At 38.1% G+C, this 22,279-nt stretch overlaps 2 protein-coding genes across 7 annotated transcripts in view; one reads left to right on the forward strand and one right to left on the reverse strand.

Annotated features, from left to right (window-relative positions):
• The window catches only part of RNMT (RNA guanine-7 methyltransferase), a 34,236-nt gene extending 28,699 nt beyond the window's left edge, over positions 1 to 5,537 (reverse strand). Inside the window, 3 exon segments of the mRNA XM_043559404.1 lie at positions 610 to 745; positions 2,384 to 2,838; positions 5,455 to 5,537. Of these exon segments, the coding sequence (XP_043415339.1) occupies positions 610 to 745; positions 2,384 to 2,800 (553 nt within the window). The 5' untranslated portion in view covers positions 2,801 to 2,838; positions 5,455 to 5,537.
• Positions 5,538 to 5,614: 77 nt separating this feature from the next.
• The window catches only part of FAM210A (family with sequence similarity 210 member A), a 28,927-nt gene continuing 12,262 nt past the window's right edge, over positions 5,615 to 22,279 (forward strand). The window contains exons 1-3 of one of the 6 annotated variants that reach the window (XM_043559406.1): positions 5,660 to 5,868; positions 7,920 to 8,088; positions 9,774 to 9,849. The gene's annotated coding sequence lies outside the window, so the exon portion shown is untranslated. Of the gene's footprint in view, positions 5,869 to 7,919; positions 8,089 to 9,773; positions 9,850 to 10,721; positions 10,770 to 22,279 lie in introns of those variants that run through there. The other 5 variants (XM_043559407.1, XM_043559409.1, XM_043559405.1 and 2 more) reach the window with 5 other exon arrangements.

Consider the following 22,279-nt stretch of genomic DNA (forward strand, 5'->3'; position numbering starts at 1 on the left):
AATTTTAAAGATGAGTTTCCATAAATAAAATGCTGGCTGGCTCCAAAAAGTTGGATGTCTTTATCAAGCCTCAAAGTAAACTTTACTTTTCCCCAGACACTGTGTAAGTTCAATAAAAAATTACCACATATGTGGTGATACCACCATCTTTACCAACTCATTAAAGGCCTAGAGATGAAAAATCATGACAATGCCCATTTTCTTGACTTAATAGAAGCTGAATGCTTAATCCAACAATGAGTCACTGCCCCAAAACTATTAGAGTAACATAGAATAATTACTTAATAGCACTAGGTAACCTTAATTCTTAGTATAAAAGGAGCATACTGCCTTTTGAAAGCCTGGTTAACTTATGAACTTAATATCAATTAAACACTCAGCAATATCTTATTTACTCCAAAAGTAAATATGAAAAAATGTATCTTAAAGGCCTAGTTTTCATTTTTGCTCCAATTTTACCAAGTCAAGGTTGGATAATTAAATGAATAGGAATGAAAGACCAAGTAGTTTAATGTATAACCATTTGGAAAGAAAAAAAAAAAAACAAAACCGAGACATAAGCTAAAATAAAAAATTCCAAAATATAAATAAAAAATCAATCATATATACCAATGAGGACGCTTTTCATCCAATTATTAAAGTTTCTGAGGTAAAAAATACGACTTTGGCTACGCTTCTCCAAACCAACTTCCTGAAGTTCATTGTAGTGGGCAGCCACTGCTGAACTGTGTCCCTCTTCTAAGTTCTGAAAATAAGAGAATGGAATAAAATTAAGGATCAGAACATGGCAAAAATAAGCCTTAAAAGAGCATCTGACCTATATAAGGATAAAATACTAATAAAATTGGTAAACTTCAAAAAGCAATGACATTGACCACATAATCCTACTAATTATAATCATACGTAAGATTTGTTCTCCCCTGTTTCCTGTATTTAAAAACATCTCTTGGTTTAAAATTTTCATCTTGATCTTTCATCTGTATAATTTTGGTGTCAATGTCTTAATAAAACCAGTACTCTTCCAGAGTTCTGATTTATTCAATTCAATAAATGTCCATCAGTGGATGGGGTTCCTATAAGAGAATAAAATAGGAATAAGTTATATTATCCTAAAACTCACATAAGCATTAAATAATACAAAGGAATTAGAACTCAATAAGCTGTATTCATGTCAATGGTTTTGTTTTTGTGGGTTTTTTGTTTTTTGTTTTTTTTTCTCTTCATCTAACTCCAAAGTTTCAGTTTGTGCTCCTTACCTGATACTAAGCATTTTGCAAAAATGCTATGGTAGGTAAAGGGCTTCAAATTCCCACATTTCCCCATTCAACCAAAGTGCTTCATCTTTTACCTATCTTACATATCAGGTTTAAGATTTCCACTTGAAAAAAAGGTTCTGCTGCTAATAAAGTTTGAAAACTGTGGTTATAATACAAGCTCCCCTCTGTTAACAAGAATTCACACTCCACCAACGACAAATGCCTGGCCTATCTGACACCTTACTTTTCAAGACTGATGGCAGAATTTTTACTCATTCACTGAAGTACTCTTTCTATTCAAATCCAGATTCTGCCTCAGATTCCTTCATAATATGGTATTCCCAGATGAAAATAACTTGCTGTTCCTTGTTCTAGAATATCCATGCTAAATATCAGCCTTAAAATTGCATGTACTACACCAATGAGAAGTTAGAAACAATATCATTTAAAGAATCACATTAAGAAAGGAATGTAGGGGTGCCTGGGTGGCTCAGTCGGTTGAGCGTCCAACTTCAGCTCAGGTCATGATCTCACAATCCGTGGGTTCAAGCCCCGCGTTGGGCTCTGTGCTGACAGCTCAGAGCCTGGAGCCTGCTTCAGATTCTGTGTCTCCCTCTCTCTCTGCCCCCTCCCCTGTTCATGCTCTGTCTCTCTCTATCTCAAAAATAAATAAACACATTAAAAAGAAATGTTTTTAAAGAAAGGAATGTAAAGCTGGGTGTAATACTGAAATTTATCATCTTAAGTCATAATCTCTACTGTTTAGGACACAAGAAAGTGATGAATACCTAACAAAAAAGGAAAAAAATGTATCAACTGGTTTTTTAAAACACTGAGAAAAAGCAAACTATAAAAACTGGTTTTCAAGTTTCTAGTCAAATAAGAGTTCTTAAATAACAAAAATTATCTCAATTAGAAGTTTCATCTAAATAAAAGCAACTAAATTACAGAGTTAAAAACCTACTCTATCTTTTGAGACATTATCTATTACAAATAGATAAAAAATAATTACAAACTTATATTCTTAAGGTTTAAGATTATGTAAAAAACAGTATTATCTCACAGCTTCTCCACATTCCAATGTGACATATTCCATTATGAGTAAAAGAAAACACATTCAACATACTTTTTTGCTTTTCAGGAACATCCTCAAGTTCTATTTTTCTCTTTTTCTGTGTGCCATCTCCAGTAGAAGGTTCATCTTTTGGAAAATCATCAGTTTCCATTCTTCTTTTCCTTGAAATGCCTTCATCATCACCAGAACCTTTTTCCTCTGGAACAATTTCAGCATCAAGTTTTCTTTTCTTGGTTGGAGTGTCTTCCCCACAACTAGAACTTTCCTTTACAATATCATCTTCAAATTCCATTTTTCTCTTTTTTGGTGTGTCTACGTGTCCACAGATAGGAGCCTTTTCAGAGGGCCCAGTCCCAGGAGTGGTTGTGTTTTCATTAATACTGAATGAAGACTCTGTTTCCGAATCTGTTGATGCTTTTGCCTCTTCAAGAGAGATCTTTTCACACTCTGCTTTTACAGAATTTTCCATTTTTGATTACTTAGATGGTAAAACTTCATGAACTAACACTGGAATGGCAAAAGTTTGATATTACTTGTAAACATCAAGGCTGAAACTTTAAAACAATTTTAACCAGAAGCTAGCCATTTAATCTGTTATCAACTACGAGTTAAAAAATCTCATTATAGACAGAATATTGAAAATATTAACTAGTCTACATTACAAATGAATCTCTGAATATGCTAATATGCAATTACTAACTATAATCCCCAAACACTTTATACAATCTTATCCATAAAAGTCATTACTGCCATTGAAACTGACAGATGAAGTGGGGGTATTATACAAGCACTAGTTTCATTTCTACTCTGATCTTTACTTTATAGCCTTGGTTCCCAAATTGTGAGCTGGACACTATAGCAAACTTGTACAGGTACAGCAGGGTATTTTAAAATTTTAAGAGAAACCATGATATCTGACATCTGGAAGATATCACAAATACAGCTTCAAATAGAGGTTTCAAATGAATAGATTGCACTACATTCCTTTCAATGACATCAGAACTTTGTGAAGCTGAGGTTGTGGTGGTACCACAGGAAATCAATGTGAATCAGGAAATGAAGTTGGCAATGTCAAATCTGACTTCAAAGCTTGAGAGTACCTAACAGGTGTATACATCCCATTAGTAATCCTTCATGGTTAACTAAGAAAAATAATCAGAGATATTAAGGGCACCAAGAACAGGAAAAGTCTGGGAACCTACAGTTAACTTCTGAAATCCTTATTTCATAATGGGTGTCAGAATTGGAAAGGAAAGACAGTATAAATAGCTTTGGACAAGAAGTTTCATGACCCAGCCTGCAACTTAATGACTATTAAGTCCGTTTCAAATGTTCACAGACCGATGTGTAAAATGGAAGGGGGACAGAAATAAGTGAACTATAGGACAGAAATTTATTTTTTTTTGAGGGTTTTTTTAATGTTTATTTATTTTTGAGAGAGAGAGAGAGAGAGAGAGAGAGAGAGACAGAGTGTGAGCAGGGGAGGGGCAGAGAGAGACAGAGACACAGAATCTAAAGCAGGCTCCAGGCTCTGAGTTGTTAGCACAGAGCCACACTCGGGGCTGAAACCCATGAGCAGTGAGATCATGACCTGAGCCAAAGTCAGACACTTAACCGACTGAGCCACCCAGGCGCCCCTGGGACAGAAATTTATTGAGTCATCTGACAATTTCACTATACTCCTACTACAAGGATCTCAATAAGGCACTATTTGGTTAGTCTTCAAGAAGCTTACAGCCTAAATACCACTTTTAAAATGCCAGGCTGTATTATTCAAACCAAATGGATAAGGGAGAGCAACAGTCAAAAAATCCATGAAATTCAGCAAATTCAGAACCTGAAAATTATGAAGAAGGGGGAAAAGGTCTTTTGAGTAAAGAAATAGAGTAAGAAATGAGGTTGCTTAAGGGAATAGGTAAAAACAAGTCACTATAAACCAGGAAAAGTTTCAAGGGATATTAGCTTTCAATAACCAAGGGGTAGGTAACAAAATACCAAGACGTGCCAAACTAGGAAGAACTGAATAAAAGAAAAAAAAAATCACCCAGAAATGTAATTTTCAGAATAACCACTTAAAATCATTATGTAGCAATACTGGCCACAAAATTATCAAACGCCTATCTTTTCCACCCTGCCACTTATTTCCTATTAAGGAAACAAAAATTGGTTTAAATTCCAATAAACCAATGTGATTTAACATCGCTGGCTGCAATCAGCGCCTAAAATTAGTATTAGGAGTAAGAGTGGATTGTATTTTATAGGCAACTCTATATCTACGAAAGGGATGTAAAAAAAAAAAAATCGAATAGGTCAGAATAAACAACATAAAATTTCAAAATTTCAAACAACATAAAATTACCCACAGAGGTGGGTAAGGTAAGAGTAGAAACTGAGCATCAAAGTGCAATCATGAATAAACTCCAAACTAAAGAAAGCTGCCCCTCAGAATCCTCAAGGAAGGAGCTTAGGGTACTGAGTAAACTGACATAGAGATGGAAGTTTATTAAATATCCAAATAGGCATTTCGACCTGGCTTTCCAGTCACACCTCTGAGGCAGGCCATGTCTTCGTCATTTCAGTTTCCCAAAGAACGACCGAGTAGGGCGCCAGGGCCACCTGGCTTAACCTCAAGCAGGTAAGTGTTCCGCCCCGACCCGCCAGCTAGATGCGGGTCAACTCGGGGGCCTAGGAGGACGCAACAGAGGCGAGAAGGGAAATCTTCAGACAAGTTCACCCTCTTCCGTCATTGGCGCGGCCTAGCTCTTACTAAACCTCGGGTCCGTATTTCCAAACCGCCGCTCATTACAGACGCTTCTTAGGATCTGACAACCCCTCCCCAACCCGCCTTCTCGGCACCACTGAGGTGCGGCCTGAGGCTCCAATTCTGGCTTCTCCAGATCCCGGCTCGCTCGGTCTGGAGAAGCAACAGAGCCCGCCAACTCCTACAAGTACTGCCCACTTAGCTCCTGGCTGAGTGCACGATAAATCCCTCGCTACTAGTACTGAAGGAACAGGGCTAACGCGAAGCGAGCGCGTGTCAAGAGTTGGAGTCCTCCTTCAAGAACGAAGGCAGCAGAGGGCCTAAACTCAAAGAAGAGCCAGCGTCCCAGCCGCCACACTCACCTACACATCCATCCACGATTCTGTTTGCGGAAGCGACCGTCGGCGCCACGCGTTGTTGTTACGCCATTTCCGGGGAGTGGACGGATCACGTGACGTCGCTCTCCGCGGAGAGTGGAGCGTCGTACGACCTTTGCGCCGGAACTACGAGTCCCGTCGTGCAGCGCGTGGGGGTCAGCTGTGGGACGCGCGGAGCGGCTCGGGTAGTGGCGAGCACGTTGTTAGTGGGCGCGGCTGGCGGGCCCCGGGGGGGTGCGGCGGGGCGGGAGCGGCGAGAGTCTGCCTGACCCGGGTGGGTTCCAGCATCTTGACCCACGTTTGGTCAGGTCACTCTCCTGAGTGACACCGCCGTGGCGTCAGAGGAGCTGTCTTTCGGCCTGTGCGGCGGGAAACGCGGTGGCCGCAACGTCCTAAGAGGTAGCCCGGGCCCAAGACCTGAAAGGAACTGCGGGAGGGGTCGAGAGGGCACCTTCAATTCGGTGCATGTTAGGGAAAAGACCTGGGCGTGACTCCAACACCAGCCCGGCGCCCACCGCTCCTCGGGCCGTGCCGGGAAACCGCCTGCAGGGCCAGGGTCCTGCACACTCTCCTGCCCACAAGCCCTGGCGGCCGAAAGAGATCACCCCCGCCCTTCTCTGTTAGGCCCCTGGCTCGGCAAATCCGGTTTGGGGATAGTTTTTCAGCTTTGTGCTTTGTTAACCCTTTGCCCTCTGTTCTTCCCTTCGTCAGAAGACGGCTGAGGGAGGGGCCTGGGAGCCGCCGCTCTTGGAGTTAATTTAAAAATGAGCAACGTCTTAGGGACTGGCAGGTCGTTCCCTACCGCTGTATTTGGGAAGACCTGCCATACCTCCCGCTGAGGAGGCCATTCTCATCTGTCAGATTCTGGAGCGGGGGCAGCCCATCCCTATTCTTGAGAAACATTGTGGTATTATGCTGTGTTGGTTGGACTTTGGTATGGGATAGTTGGGGGAGAAAACTCACTTTGGCCATCCCCTCACGCTTCCACTGGAGAGCCCAAGGCACCCAGTCAGTGTACTGAAACTTGGGATTTCCATAGTTCAGGTCTTTCAACCAGGGACTTAGGGACAAAACTGTATCTTTGAACTAAAGTTACTGATGGCGTGCACATTTTAACGTTGTTGTGCCTCAGAACTCTCATCTTAGGGGTATAAAAACGTGATTAGATTTACAGTTCATCTTGAATTCTTTGCCAAAATTGATCCCTTTAAAAGCAACTTTGAAAACGTATTTTACTGGCCTGCCTTGTCAGTAGGTAGTTACATTGAGGGTGGCAACATTTGCAGCATGTACTTTCCAATCCAGTCACTTCTAAATTGTGAGCATTAACCTTTTTTGAGGTTGTTGACCCTGTATAAACTTTGGACCAAGAATGAGGCCTATTTTTAACAAATGAGAATGAGCCTTCAATTTCAGATGACTGTGCTTGTATTTTTAATTGTATGGAGTGAGCTGTTTTGAGAATTAACTTCAGTTCCTGAGTGTTGAGAACTGCAAAGGTATAGGTCCTAGGGATTGAATGTACTATGTACATATCCATGCATTAAAACTAGGCGATCATATGGCCATATTTACTGGTTCTGGTGCTAAAATTTCTTGAGATAATTGCTGTTGTAATTTTAGGGAAAATGAATCTAATTTTGACTTTTTAAGAAATTTTTTCATTAGATTAAAAACCTCTTAAATATGTGTGCATGCAAACTCCACCATGAATTGATGTCATGCGTGAGATATATAGAGATCACATTTTGTAAATTTTATAAAACTTAACTGAAAGTCAGTAAATTGAGAATAGAGGAAGAACGCTTGAATGTAATTGTAGTGGAAGGAGCGAATGGCCCAGACAAAAATGTTTTAAAAGTTACTATTGTTGTTATTTTCCCCCATTATTGCCTGAGTAATGTCTGATTTTCTGAAATTTGAATTAATAATAGCAAATATTTTGGTATTTTCTGTGTGCCAGAGTAAGTGCTTTACATATTTGAACTCATTTAATTCTTACATAATCCAGTGGGGTAGTTGCTATGATTTATTTTATTTATTTATTTTTTTTATAGATGAGGGTTAAGTAACTTGGCCAAGGTCATGAAGCTAGGAAGTAATAAACTAGGATTTGGACCCAGGCAAGCTGGTTCCAGAGACCAGAAGCTGTGCTAACAATGAAACCCTGCCTGCTAGAAGGCCAGGCTCAGAACTAGAAGTTGGCTGGCACATAATGGATTTTCAGAAAATTTCTTGATTCTTCCCAATGCTTGGGTTATTATATTCAGAGAGAAAATAACTCGATAAAGACATTACTTGCTAAAATGTGAGCTCCCAACAAGGCAAGGATCATCATTTTGTTCAGTGATTTAACCTAAGTGCCTTGAACAGTGCCTGGCATACTTGGGTGATGATTGAATGAGTGAATTACCAAGAAAAGTTTTGTAAAAATCCTTTTTTTTTTAAAGGACATACAAGATTTATTTCAATTCATTTATAAGACTTCTTTATGCACTGTTTTGATTATTTGGCTCATTAGTCATCCAGCCTGCTTTGGATTTCTCCTGGTTTGGATTATACTTTTGTCAGTGAAAGGAAATGGACTAGTAACTTGCAAGTTTTCTGGTCAAAGTAAAGGTAAGCAACAGATTCAGTAGATACCATCCCTCTTTTTAAGTCATTAGTTTCCAAAATGACAGCTCTCAGAAGTATAATTTTAAAGTGTGATTTCTGTTGTGTAGTTGAAGATCACATTTTTGAAACATAAAAAAATTGTAAATGTTGATACAATCTTATAGCTTCCTAAAGATGATGGTATTCTTTGAGGTGGGAGAGAATTGGTTTATGGAAGTTTTGTTTCTCCAGTCTTGGGGGAAGGACTGTTCCTCCAGTACACTTGCCAAAGCGTTCCTGCTGAAATTTTACTGCATTTTTGGAGCACATAAGATATTCTTGTTCAAAAGATTTTTGGTATAGTTGAAAGTAAGATTTGGTTGAAAAATGTAAGTTTATTATGTGTGATGTTAATTTTATATGTCAACTTGACTAGGCTATACCACCTAGTTATTTAATCAAGCACTAATCTGTGTGTTATTATGATGGTATTTTAAAGATCTGGTTAACATCTGCAATCAATTTACTTTAAATAAAGGAGATTACCCTCAATAATGTGGATGGGCCTCATCCAATCAGTTGAAGACCTGACTTTTTTTTTAATGTTTATTTATTTTTGAGAGAAGAAAGAGAGAGAGAGAGAGAGGGAAAATGAGTGGGGGAGGGTCAGAGAGAGAGGGAGACACAGAATCTGAAGCAGGCTGCAGGCTCTAAGCTATCAGCACAGAGCCTGACACAGTGTCTGAACCCACAAACCATGAGATCATGACCTGAGCTGAAGTCGGACACTTAACCGACTGAGCCACCGAGGCGCCCCAAAGACCTGAATTTTAAACTGAAGTGTCTCAAGAAGAAAAAATTCTTCCTCAAGACTACAGTATTGATTTCTGCCAATTTCCAACCTGCCAATCTACCCAACACATTTTAGAGTTGTTAGCCCCCACAATTTTGTGAGCCAATCTTAAAATAAATATGTATTTAGATAAATAATAATAGATTTCTAATAGAAATGTCTATCTAAATACAGATAAATCTAAAAATAGATAGAGATGTCTGTATAAATTTTTTCTCTTGGTTCTGTATCTCTGGAGAAACTTGCCTGATTCAAATTTTGGTGCTGAGAGTGGTTCTAGAGAAGCAGATTCTTGAAGATGAGTTTTCTGAGTTGGTTATGATGTTCCTGGAATGACATTTCTAATCTAATTAGATTTAAAGGCACTAATAAGTGAAAAGGGCACTGATAGCCCATAGTGTGATGTGACAACAGAAATATGCAAAACCCAGAACATCACCATCCTTTGCAAGTATTTATACAAGATAAGGATGGGATGATCACATATTTCATGACTTAAAACATTTTTGTCAAATTAACAAGTACAATGAGACTGGTTGCTGACTGCTGGCTACTAACTGTGCTGGGGAAAGGGAAAAGAAAAGGATGAACTCAGGTCTTCAGATTCCCAGCTCAAACTCTACATAAATAACCTGAAATTTTTTATATCTGCCTTAAAGAAACTTATCTCCTGTAATTGCAGAGCTGAGATTGCTGAAAACCAAACCCAAAGTCTCATCCTGCAAAGTGGCTGAATTACAATGTATAGCAGAGTATCTGCTATTAAAATGAGGGCATTGATTGAGAAGGAATGTAATCCTTAAATTTGGAATAGGGTACTGAACGCCTGATTTTAATCCATTGTCTTTGCCCGGAGAAGCAGTCCTTCCACTCCTCTTTGAAGAATTTAACCTTGCTTTGTGGGAAGTCCCTGTAATGGTACCTTCCCTGAGGTAATTGCCCTGCAAGACAACTGATTCTCCTCAGGAACTACCCCTACCACCCTTCTTTGTTTCTAGACCTATAAGTAGACTCCCAAGTCCCCGCAGGCCCTCAAGGGGAAGCTACAAAGTGTGTCCCAGAACGAGGTGTGCTGCACTCTAAAACCCACATGATTTATTTTGACTTATACATGTAGAAATCTGGGGGATTTTTGTGGGAATGGATATTAAAGGTGGGGGATAATGGTGGAAGGAACATAAAGTTGGACAAGGCCAAATTTATTGATAATAGGGACCACTAAGCAAAGATTCTGGATTCACTGTTGTAGCCTTAGGGGTTTGGTTGGTTGGCTGAAGCATGGACAAAAGGTGACTCCCCCCCCCCCCCCGCAATGAAGTTAAAATACCAGACCTGCCTTGCTATATTACAGAGAAATGGATCCAGAGGCCTAGGGAGATTGGAATAGTAAGGTGTCTTAATCATGTAAGAACAACTCACCCGCTCTGGGAGGGTCTAGAGGAGATACCTTTCACCATGAAAGTGAGAAATAAATTGGTGAGGAGAACCCCAGCATTCATGAAGAACTGTGGGATTGCTCCTCTCTGTGGGTCAAGAATTCTAGCAGAAACTGCTGCCAATGAACTAGGGATCCTTAAATACAGTGAGGATAATTGGAAATTGGGCAGATATTACAGAGAGACCTATTTTCTTTCTTTAAAAATTTTTTTTAATGTTTATTTTTGAGAGAGAGAGAGAGAGAGAGAGAGCGAGCGCACGCGCGAACAGGGAGGGGCAGAGAGAGAGGGAGACCAGAATCCAAAGCAGGCTCCAGGCTCCAAGCTGTCAGCACAGAGCCTGATGTGGGGCTCGAACTCACCGTGAGATCATGACCTGAGCTGAAGTCGGACGCTCAACTGACTGAGCCACCCAGGTGCCCTGAGAGACCTATTTTCTTAATGGCATATCTATATGTTGAAGGAAAGAAGCCAGAGGAGAGGGCAGTTGAAGTACATAGGAAGGAGAATAGCAGTAAAAAAATATAAAGAAAATGTGGTTGAGTGGAGTCCTGGAAAAGACAGGAAGAAGTTAGATTTGGAACATGGTAGAGAGCTGAGATAGTTCCTTTTCTGAGGAAGTTAATGGATTCTGAGTTGGGTGTTGATGTAGTTAACTTTAAAAGGGGGAAGGCTGAAGTTGAGAAAATTCATTCCTAATAACTTTGGCTTGTTTTTAAAGGGAAGGTGGGATAGTTTTGTCTTTCTTGTGGGACCATTAGGTAGTAAACACAATAAATAAGTAAATTATATAGGATGTTAGAAGGTAAGTGCTGTGAGAAAAGAAACAAATAGAGCAAGATAAGGAAGATTGGGACGTTGGGAAGGAGGGGAAGATTGGAAGTGGTGTTGCAATTTTAAATAGGATGGTTAGACTTCATTAAGTGGATACCATTTGAAGAGAGTCTTGTACTGGCGCACCTGGGTGGCCCAGTTGGTTAAGCATCTGACTCAGGTCATCATCTCACAGTTTGTGAATTTAAGCACCTGGCTCTGCACTGACAGTGTGGATCCTGCTTGGGATTTTCTCTCTCTCTCTCTCTCTCTCTCTCTCTCTCTCTCTCTCTCTCGTGTGCAAGCAGGTTTTGTCTCTCAAAAATAAGTAAACATTAAAAAAAGAAAGAATGACTTGTAGAAGTGAAGGAATTAGCCATGCAGACATCTGGAGAAAGACTATTCCAAGCAGAAGGAACAGCTAATGCAAAATTCTTACAATACTCTTTTTAACGTGTTGGAAGAGCTGTAAGGGTGGCCACCGTGGCTGGAGCAGAGTGAGAAGACAGAGTGGGTGATGCATTCAGAGAGGGAAGGGAAGGAGATTATGTGAGGCAAAAGTACTTATGCCCTTATTGTAAGAGAAATTGTAGAATTTTAATTTAATTTAATAGGAGAGATGATTGTATCTTTTCTATGTTATGAGGCTGAAAATAAAGTATAAGAGGCTTGAAGAGATTGGGAAAGGTGTGGAATGGTCACTGAGAGGAAAGGGAAAGGGAAGCTGATTGGATCAGGAACTATTGTGGATTGTCACACAACATTCAGAGGCTTTCTCTGAGATCAGGTAATTTACCCTCAGTGTATGCTGGTACTAATCTACTCAGTTGCGTGATTTATGTTAGTGCTCAGCTATTGAGATGTAGTTGTAGGAAGAACAGATAGTTGGACTAGTTCCAGATTAGATTTTGTGGGCTGGTATTACAGATTGACAGAGTAGTAATTCAAGTAATGCACTATAGAATTGAAGCTGGATAAAGACTTCTGAGTGAAACCTGGAGGAGCTGTTACATTTGAAAGAAAAAAGGAGGTAGGGTGGGGTAAGGCCTTGGAACTAGAATCCAGAAGGTAAGGGAGTGAACGCTCAAAGTAGAGGCTGCAGAGGGTGGGATAGTGTAGTTTCAGGATTTCAGTTGTGGGGCAATATCAGATAATTTCAAGGTGGAATGCATTGCTAAAGAAGCTGGGATTTTGCATGGGTCGTCCAAATGGAGTAATGGTAAAAGTTTAGATGAAGGAAGAATACAAACTTGATTTGGCTGGGTTGACAGATGAGAAGGTAAAGAAGGAAAACTAGAATTAATTATTGTTACAGCATGCTAAATGCTAGATGCTTAACATATTGTATCTCATTTCATTGTCATAAATATCATATGATAAAAGTGTAATTAACCCCATTTTAGGGATAAGGAAAAAAAACTAAGTAAAGTAATGCCAGAAAAGCTGGAACTCAGATCTTTCTGATTGCAAAGCCTACTTTTTTCCCATTGCAATGGGATAACACCTGCCAGCCCAGAAAAGAAGGGAGTAGAAGTGGAACCATGTGGATTCTGGACCAGTGTTAGGATTACAGATCACCATGGTTTGCCTTGTGAAATTTAGATCCTCTGTAAAGACATAAAGATATAAACATTTTATGTAAATGAATATATTTACATGGTAATTTTGGAAAAAATCACTGATTTTCTATACAAATGATACATTTCACATTTAAGACTGCTCTGGAAATCAATTATTAATGAAATTCGTTACGAATTCACTAGGCGGCATGATTTAACTTTTCTTGAAGGTTAAGAATTTAACAATGGCTCCATCATTACCACAGCTTGTATATGTCACTCAGTTCTTGTATTAGAAAGCTCAAAAGCAGAATAGGTTGAAGGAGGTGGATTTTATAATATAAATTAAATTGAAGGCATTAAATGCATTAAGGAGGAGGAGAGTAACAGCCCAGAAAATACTACAAATAAACTTGCATGCTTTTACTTTTTCTAAGCATCAGTCAAGGTGTGATTAAGACAAGAGATTGAAATGAACAAATTAGAATATTAATCTATTGAAAGAAGCAAATTTGAGTGTCCTCCTGTTTGATAGTAATTGAGAGGGTTTGTATAACTAGAGACAATTCTTTTCCTATCCCTTTTGTTATGTTTCAGCTTGATGAGTTCTACAATTGATCCCTTCCTCATACCTATTCTTCAGGTTAAAGCTGTACTAAATATGAGTTGTATCTGACAAGGCCACATAGTGTACTTAAAAAAAAAAAAAAGTTAATGGGTTTTATTTTTTAGAGAAGTTTAGGTTTATAGAAACATGGAACACAGATAATAACAGAGAATTCCCATATTATCTAACCCTACCCCCACAGTTTCCCCTATATCTTGTAGTAGTGTGGCACATTTGTTAGAATTGAAGTACTAACTGAAGTCCACAGTTTGCATTAGGGTTCACTCTTTGTTGTACAATTATTTATGTAAGTTTTGACAAATGTATAATGACATTTATCCACCACTACGGGGTCATATAGAATATTTTGCTACCTAAAAGGGCCCTATGCTCCACCTAATTATCTTTTCCCTCTCGCACTGTGCAGCCTCTGAAACCACTGCTGTTCTTTTTTTGTTTAATTTTTTTTTAAGTTTTATTTATTTTTGAGAGAGACAGAGTGGTTGGGGGAGGGGCAGAGAGAGGGAGAGAGAGAATCCCAAGCAAGCTCTGTGCTGTCAGCAACAAAACACGGGTTTCAACCTGAGCCAAAACCAAGAGTCGGACTCTTAACCAACTGAGCCACCCAGGTGCCCCTGAAACCACTGCTGTTCTTACTGTCTCTGTAGTTTTGTCTTTTCCAGAATGTGTTAGAGTTGGAATCATATAGTATATAGCCTTTCAGATTGACTTCTTTCACTAGGCAACATGATTCCTCCATGTCGTTTAATGGCTTCACAGCTTCATAGCTCATTTCTTTTTATCAGTAAATAATAGTCTGTTGTTTGGAGGTACTCAGCATGCTTATCCATTCACCTAATCAAAGACTTCTTGGTTGTTTCCAGTTTGGGGCAATTATTGATAAAGCTGCTATTAATGTTTGTGTGGGAGGTTTTACTGTAGACATAACTTCTCAACTTATTTGGGTAAGTACCTAGGAGTGCTATTGCTGGATCATACGGTAAGCCTATGTTTAGCTTTCTTTGAAGCTGCCAAACTGTTTTCCAAAATGCCTATGCCATTTTGCATTCCCACCAGCACATTCCCTCCACATTCTCACAAACATTTGGTGTTTGTTAGTGTTTTGAATACTAGTTATTCTAATAGGTGTGTAGTAGTATCTCATTACTGTTTTAATTTGCAACTTCCTAGTGACAAATGATGTTGAACATCTATTTTTTAATTGGCATACAATTGGCATATAAGATATTAATTTTAGTTGTACAACATAATGACTCAATATTTGTATATATTGCAAAATGAGTACCACACTAAGTCTGTTTAACATCCATTGCCATATATGTCTTCCTTCCCAGGCTCTGGCAACCACTAATTTGTTCTCTATATGAGTTCAGATTTCTTCTTTTTTCTTTTAAGATTCTACACATAAGTGAGATCACCTAGTATTTTTCTTCCTCTAGAGTTCATAATACACTTTTATCTCATCTAAGTCCATATTCAAATGATACTATAATACTTCATGTGTAGTTACATGTGCCTTACTGTGGAGTGTTATCATAGGGTATTCTCAATTCCTTGTGACAACACTATCTTTCATTTCACTTATGTGCTATTAATCACCTAACATATTAGTAGTATGACTTTAAACAGTTATCTTCTACATCAATTAATAATAAAAAAGATTTTGGCTTTGTTGATTCCTTCTCAGTCAATCTTTTTTTTATGTAGATCCAAATTTCCATGTTGTTTCCTTCTTGAAGGTCAAGTGTATTGGCGATGAATTCCCTCCGTTTTTTTTATTTGATAAAATAATTGATTTCTTTTCCATTTTGATGGATAATTTTGCTGCATACAGAATTCTACTTTGATAATTTTTCTGAATGCACTTTAAATATTCACTTTACTCTCTTTTGTGCCTGGTTTCTGATGAGATGTTGGCTCTAACTTTATTCCTGCTCCCCTCTAGGTAAGGTCCACCCCCCACCCCCAATTCTTTCAAGATTTTCTCTTTGTCTTTAATTTTCTGCAACTGGAATATGATATGCCCAGATAGGGATTTTAGATATTTATCCTACTTGATTCTCAGAGCTTCCTGGACCTGTGGTTTGGTGTTTGTTAGTAATTTTGGACAATTCTTATGTATTATTACTTCAGATATTTCTTTTACTTCTTTCTTTGTTCTTCTGGCATTCCTACCATGTGTATGTTACAACTTCTGAAGTTGTCCCATATGCTTGGATGTTTTGTTCTGGTATTTTTGTATGTGTCTTGGTATGGGGAAAAGGGTGCATTTTTTTTTTTTCCTCTTTGCATTTCAGTTTAGCAAGTTTCTATTGACATCCCTTCAGGTTCACTGATTCTTTCCTTGGGTATGTGGATTATAAATCCACCAGGAATTCATTAAAGGCATTCTTCATTTCTGTTACAGTGTATTTGTTTTGTAACATTTCCTTTTGATGCTTTGAATTTCCACTTCGCTTACATTGTATGTTGTTTACTTTTCCCATTCAAGCTCTTAACATATTATAGTTATTAACTGCTCAAAACTGTCCAAATTGAAGATGCTACATTGATTTTAGAAGTCATTTATTAGAGATAAATTGAGTCTTTTAAAAACTGACAGATTGTTGACATTCATGGAATTGAATTAGTTGAACACCCACTGGATGCCAGGTTTTGCACTAGTCCCTCTCACTACTGGGAATCAAGACAAACTCCTCACCCTCCAGGAACTTAAAGTCCACAGAGAAAAAGAAGATTCCAATATCTACATTTTCAGTGCAATTTTCTGTGTAGTTTGTGGGGTTCAGGGACTTCAGAAGGAATTAGTGCTGTGCTGTGACTTGCAGGAAAATGGTAGTTAGAAGAAGTAAACCATTTTTTTTAATGTTTATTTATTTTTGAGAGAGACAGAGTGTGAGCAGGGGAGGGGCAGAGAGAGAAACAGAATCCAAAGCAGGATCCAGGCTCAGCTGTCAGCACAGAGCCCGATACGGGGCTCGAACCAGTGAACCATGAGATCATGACCTGAGCTGAAGTTGGATGCCTAACTGAGCCACCCACGTGCCCCAAAGTAGAACCATTCTTTATAGAGGATTTGTCTACTTTGTGATTTTGTTTTCATAAGGCATCTGTGACAGTGCCCTGTGGGCTGGAGGACTTGAAACAAGCCAGAAGACTATTCCTCCCACTCCTGCTTTAACCTGAGCAACTTTGCTTTGATTTATTTATTTTTATTGAACTTCCAAGTAAGATTTTGTTTGACAAGAGTTTTTTGAATTCACACAGTAGAAAACTAAATCTTGCTATTGGAATTTTTTTCAACTGTCTTTTTAGTTAGCGTGTTATTTGGTATATAAAAATGGAATATAAATTACTTAATTCCTTTTGCACTCAGTTGTATTTCTAGTGCTGTTTGAATGTTTTAGTGTTCCAGGTTGTGAGGAACAGAAACATGTTCATATAATCTTAAGCAGTGTGGGTTTGGTTAGGATACAGAGGGAGTAAAGGAATCTCATGAACTAATTCATTTGCCTCATGGAACTGGAATTTGAGGATATAGCTTCTCTAGAATTTCAACAGCATTCTAACATTTGTGCTTTCTCAATGGCATTTGTTCCAATCCATTCTTTCTTCTCTGTCATTCCTTTAACTTGGCTTCTCTTTTTTTGGTTCCCACTGCTTCCTTATACTTTTACTCCTTTCTTTTTCTTTCTTTCTTTCTTTCTTTCTTTCTTTCTTTCTTTCTTTCTCTTTTTCTCTCTTTCTCTCTCTTTTTCTTTCTTTCTTTTGTTCTTTCTTTCTTGAGCATGGTTGACATACAATGTTACATTAGTTTCAGGTGTACAAAGTAGTGATTTGACAATTCTATACATTATGCTGGGCTCCCGTAAGTGTAGCTACCATCTGTCACCGTACAACACTATTAATGTATCATTGACTGTATTCCTTATGCTGTGTCTTTTATTCCCATGACTTATTCATCCTGAAACTGGAAGCTTTACTCTTTACCACTATGTCTTCATCTTCTCTTTGCCTCAGAATTGCTACATGAGAGACCGGACTTTCAGACATGTATATTACTGCTGCTTCATGCCTGGTCTTGAGCCTATCCCTAAGAGACTGGATATTATTGGTTTGATTAGTACAGTTTCATATAGTTTTTCAAGTTTTGTGCCAGAGCCATCCTAGGCAACTGTTTTCATTTATCCTGTATAATCCCTGTTCAGCTCAGGCACTGATCCTTAGGCTGTTTTCACTGTGAATAAGGACAACAGACTATCTTGTTTACTTATAATAATAACTTGTAACATTTTATGAGCACTTGCTACATGCTAGTCATTTTCTGAACATTTTTACATTTATTTTCATCTCATAACCTTATGAAGAAGGTGCTATTATTAACCCCATGTTACAAATTGGAAACCAGGGCACAAGGGGGCTAATTAACTTGTTTATTAGTAGATAGTTTATAGTTATAGTGTTTTCAGGATGTGAACTTGGGCAGTCTGACCTCTTGGATACTCTCAGTTGTTAAACTCTACTGCCTGCTCACAAAAATTAAGTCATGACAGAATCAGTATCGCTACCATACAGGGTAGGATTGTATACTGAGAATTAGGCACCAGTAATCATATGCCATTCACTTGTAGTGTTAACAGCTTAATGACATAATTCTAAGGTGGAAAAGGATAGTCATAACAAGCAGTGTAATCGTGTCACTTTTCTTGGGTCCTATAATGCATTTCATCATTTATTTCTATAACTGAAGCATAAGCAGTTTAGAACACTTCCTCATCTATAGATGTGAGAATTTCATATCTAGGGGTAGGAAATAACAGGCAGCTTTTGTTATATGCTAAGTCTCATTTAAAAAAATGTATTACTGAAATTACTGTATTTCATTGGAAGAAATTCAAATTTAAGTTGTTCATCACTGCAGGTTCTGCATTTATATCTGAAATAGAGTCTTGTTAGTTCACAGCTTCTTCAGGCCACTGATCCACTTGTCCAGATATAACTGATTTGAACTGAGTAGTGTTTATGAGGAGTAGCACTTCCATCATTGACCGATAACCGAAAACTTTTATCTTTAATTGAAAAGATGAACAGACTAATAAAATCCAGAAATGGAAACTGCCAGTGGGCTGAGGCCATTATACACAGGTGCTTGCTGTGAGACAAGATAACTCCTACCTTGCTTTGGTTTTATTGTTCCTGAAGCCTGTTCATTCCAGGATATGTATGATACTACTCAGTCTGTACTTGCCCTCTACTTTTACTTGCATTCATCTGAAGTAGGTTTGTTCCTTGAAATCTAATGAGTCTTACTGTGTATGTCGTCAGTATTGTGATCACTTTGGAAGTCTAGAGCTGTACTGTCAAATATGGTAGCTATTACCCATATGTTGCCATTTAATTTAAATTAATTTTAATTTTTGTTTTTAATTTAAAAGTTAATTTTAAGGTAAAAGTTAACTTCTTGGGGGGCACCTGGGTGGCTCAGTTAGGTGTCTGACTCTTGATTTAGGTTCAGATCCTAGTCTTGCAGTTTGTGGTTTTGAGCCCCACTTTGGGCTCTGCACTGACAGTGCGGACCCTACTTGGGATTCTCTCCCTCTTCCCTTGTCTCTCTGCCCCTCCCCTGCTCTCTTTCAAAAATAAATAAACTTTTTTAAAAAGGTCAATTTCTTGGGCCATATATTTCCTTAGGGCACTTTTATCATGTGTCTTACATGTCTTAGTTTACTGAAAATTGGCACTGTTTCTTTCTTCTGGAAGTGGCCATATAGCTTAGTGACTAAGTTTGAATCCCAGCTCCTCCACTCACCAGTTGAATGATATTTCCTCTGTGCTTTAGTGTCCTCAAATATGAAAAGATGACAATAGTCCCTCCTTCATAGGATTATTATGAGGATAATCTGAGTTAATACATGTGAAGTGTTTATAAAACTCCTACCACATATTAGGGGCTCAAAAATATCTTGATGATGATGATGATGATGACGGCAACAATAATGGATGATACCTTTGCCACCATGTTGCCTCTGTCACTGAAGCCATTTGCTGGGCCTAGAGAAATGATCCCCAAATTCATACTGTCAGGTGTGAACTGGCAGTAGGAGATTCTGATTTGTTAGGTCTAGATGGAGACCAGGAATCTGGTTTTTCAGATTACCTCTCCTTTCCTTCACTATCCCCACCCTGCCATGATTCTAATATGTAGCCAGTTTTAGAAACCACTAGCCAAAAGGTTGGCTTCTAAGGGAACAATACAGGGGTGACTCTTAAAAATGTGATGCTAAGTGAAAGAAGCCAGTCACAAGAGACCACATAATATAATTCCATTTATATGAAATTTCCAGAATACACAAATATAGAGAGACAGAAAATAGATTAATAGTTGCAGGGGCTGGGATGGGGAGGAAATGGTGAGTGACTGTTCGTGGGTATGGGGTTTCTTTTTGGGGTGATGAAAATGTTCTAAACTGGGATTGTGAGGATGGTTTCACAATTGTGAATATACTAAAATTTCTTGAATTCTACACCTTAAATGAGCATGAGAATTGTATCTCAATAAAGATTTTTTTTTAATGGGCAATAAGAAGTGGGATAGGAAAAAAATATTCTTTAGGAGGGAGTAGTTAGGGAAACCAGGGAAAAAGGTACAAACTGGAAGCTTGGAAAGAGGCTTTTTAAAAATATTTTTTTCTTTGGGGCTCCTGGGTGGCTCAGTCGGTTAAGCTTTGAGTTTGTCTCAGGTCATGATCTTGCAGTTTGTAGGTCCAGTCCTGCGTTGGGCTCTGTGCTGACAGCCCATGCCATCAGCCCAGAGCCTGGAGCCTGTCGGATTCTGTGTCTCCCTCTCTCTCTGCTCCTCCCCCACTCGTGCTTCTCTCTCTCTCTCTCTGTCTCTCTCTCTCTCTCTCTTTCAAAAATAAATAAACACTAAAAAAAATTTAGGGGTGCCTGGGTGGCTCAGTCGGTTAAGCATCTGGCTCTTGGTTTCAGCTCAGGTCATGATCTCATGGTTTCGTGAGTTTCAGCCCTGCACTGGGCTCTGTGCTGGCAGCATGGAGCCTGCTTGAGATTCTCTGCCCTTCCTCCACTCTGTCTCTGTCTCTCTCAAATAAAATAAAATAAAACTTAAAAAATAAAACTACTTTATAAAAAAATTGTTTTAATCTTTTTTTCTTTTATTCACAAACACACAATAATCTGATTATCTGAAAGTTAGTCTGGGAACTTGAACTCCTGGAAAACAGCCTTGTAAAGGAAGTAGATTTAAAAGCAAAACAAAGTCTTTGAGTTCAGAAAACACCACTAAAGCCACAGACAGGAATGATTCAAAGATAATGGTGCTGGAGAAAATCCTCAAATCCAACAAAAATAAAGACCAAAAAAACATAGTAAAATATTCAAAAGGAATTTTTTTGTGTGTGAAAAATGAAGCCATACATATATTTGACAAATTTTAGGTTATAATTCCACCTGAGCTAATTCTTAGACTAAATGATCAGTTGATGCTTTTCACCTTTGGAATAGGCATAGCATAGATTTATAGAAAACAAAACAACTTAGGACATAGACTATAAGAAAGCACAATAAGACATCCTTAATGCTTGACTTTCACAACAAATAATAAGTCAATTTCATAAAAGTAATTAAGGACTTAATCATTTTTCTCTGTGGTCTTTCTTAGTCATTTAATATTTAAGTCATTATTTGAAGCACCTATTATCATCTGTAGTTTTTTGTTGTTAACTGGTCTGATTCTTCAGATTGTTACTTGTCATTGACTTTGCTTTTCATTGCAGTAATCTTCAGTATCCCCTTTAAAGGTTTCCTGGGCACCTATTTTCAGATATGCAGTTTCATTTCATAATTTATTTACATTATGTTGTTGGATTATCAGCGAGATCCTAATAGAAGCTGATGTTAATTTTTAATTAGGGATGAGTCAGGAGATTATATGGGGACAATTCATTAGTGGATATTTTTATATAATGATAGACAGCTTTGTACCCCAGATAACAGATATTCATGTGAAATGGAGTATCTGTATTTATTGGAATGCTAACTCAAATACTGTTGACTTATTTAGTGTACAGTTTAAAAAATAAGATCAGTTATTCACAATGTAGTTAGAAGTAGTAAGATTGCTGGTGTGGGGTCAGGGTGGAGATTAGTGGTCAGGTGACACTCCCTGATATTAAGGGAAGGGAACTAATTTGCTATATAGTAATGCATATTGTAATTTTGTTTAACCAGTGGGAGAACCTATGTCTAGAGAAGCTAAGTAATTTGCTCAAAATAATAATACTGTTAACTCAGTTGTGTCTATCATATTCCAAAGTCTATATTCTTTTAAAATTACATTATACTGTCTTTCTGACAAAAAGTTTTAGACATCTGGAAACTATCTCCTCATCGGCGAAAGCAATTAATTTAGTCCAAAGGGATTATAGAATAAATGGTACTTGTATCAACTATTTATCAGACCTTAACAGTTGTAATAACTTACATGATGCTTGTTCACTTACAAAAGCACTTTTACATCAGAAATTTCATGTAATTTCTATAACAACCCTGTGAAGTAATCCTCATTTTACTAGTGAATTTAGACTTAAAATGTCAAACGCGATTGTATAGAATTATGTCCCCACAACATGAGGGCCCAGATTTTTGTTTCTAGATCTTATGATTTTTCCATTATACTACACAGCTTCTTTGTAGAAAAACAGAAGTCCTACAAACATCCCTTTTGTAGCAATAAGATAACCTCAAAACATTATCCTCTGTGATGTCTGCTGGACTAGTTTACTATATCCTATTTAAATGATGTATTTTAGTAATGTTTTAAAATTGTGATATGTTAGAACTACATACCTTAACATTAATTTCTGTGGATTTGGTAGCAGTGTCTGTCCTTTATTTCCTAATAGTT

This window comes from Prionailurus bengalensis, chromosome D3 (genome assembly GCF_016509475.1).
Source record: "Prionailurus bengalensis isolate Pbe53 chromosome D3, Fcat_Pben_1.1_paternal_pri, whole genome shotgun sequence".
NCBI lineage: Eukaryota > Metazoa > Chordata > Mammalia > Carnivora > Felidae > Prionailurus > Prionailurus bengalensis.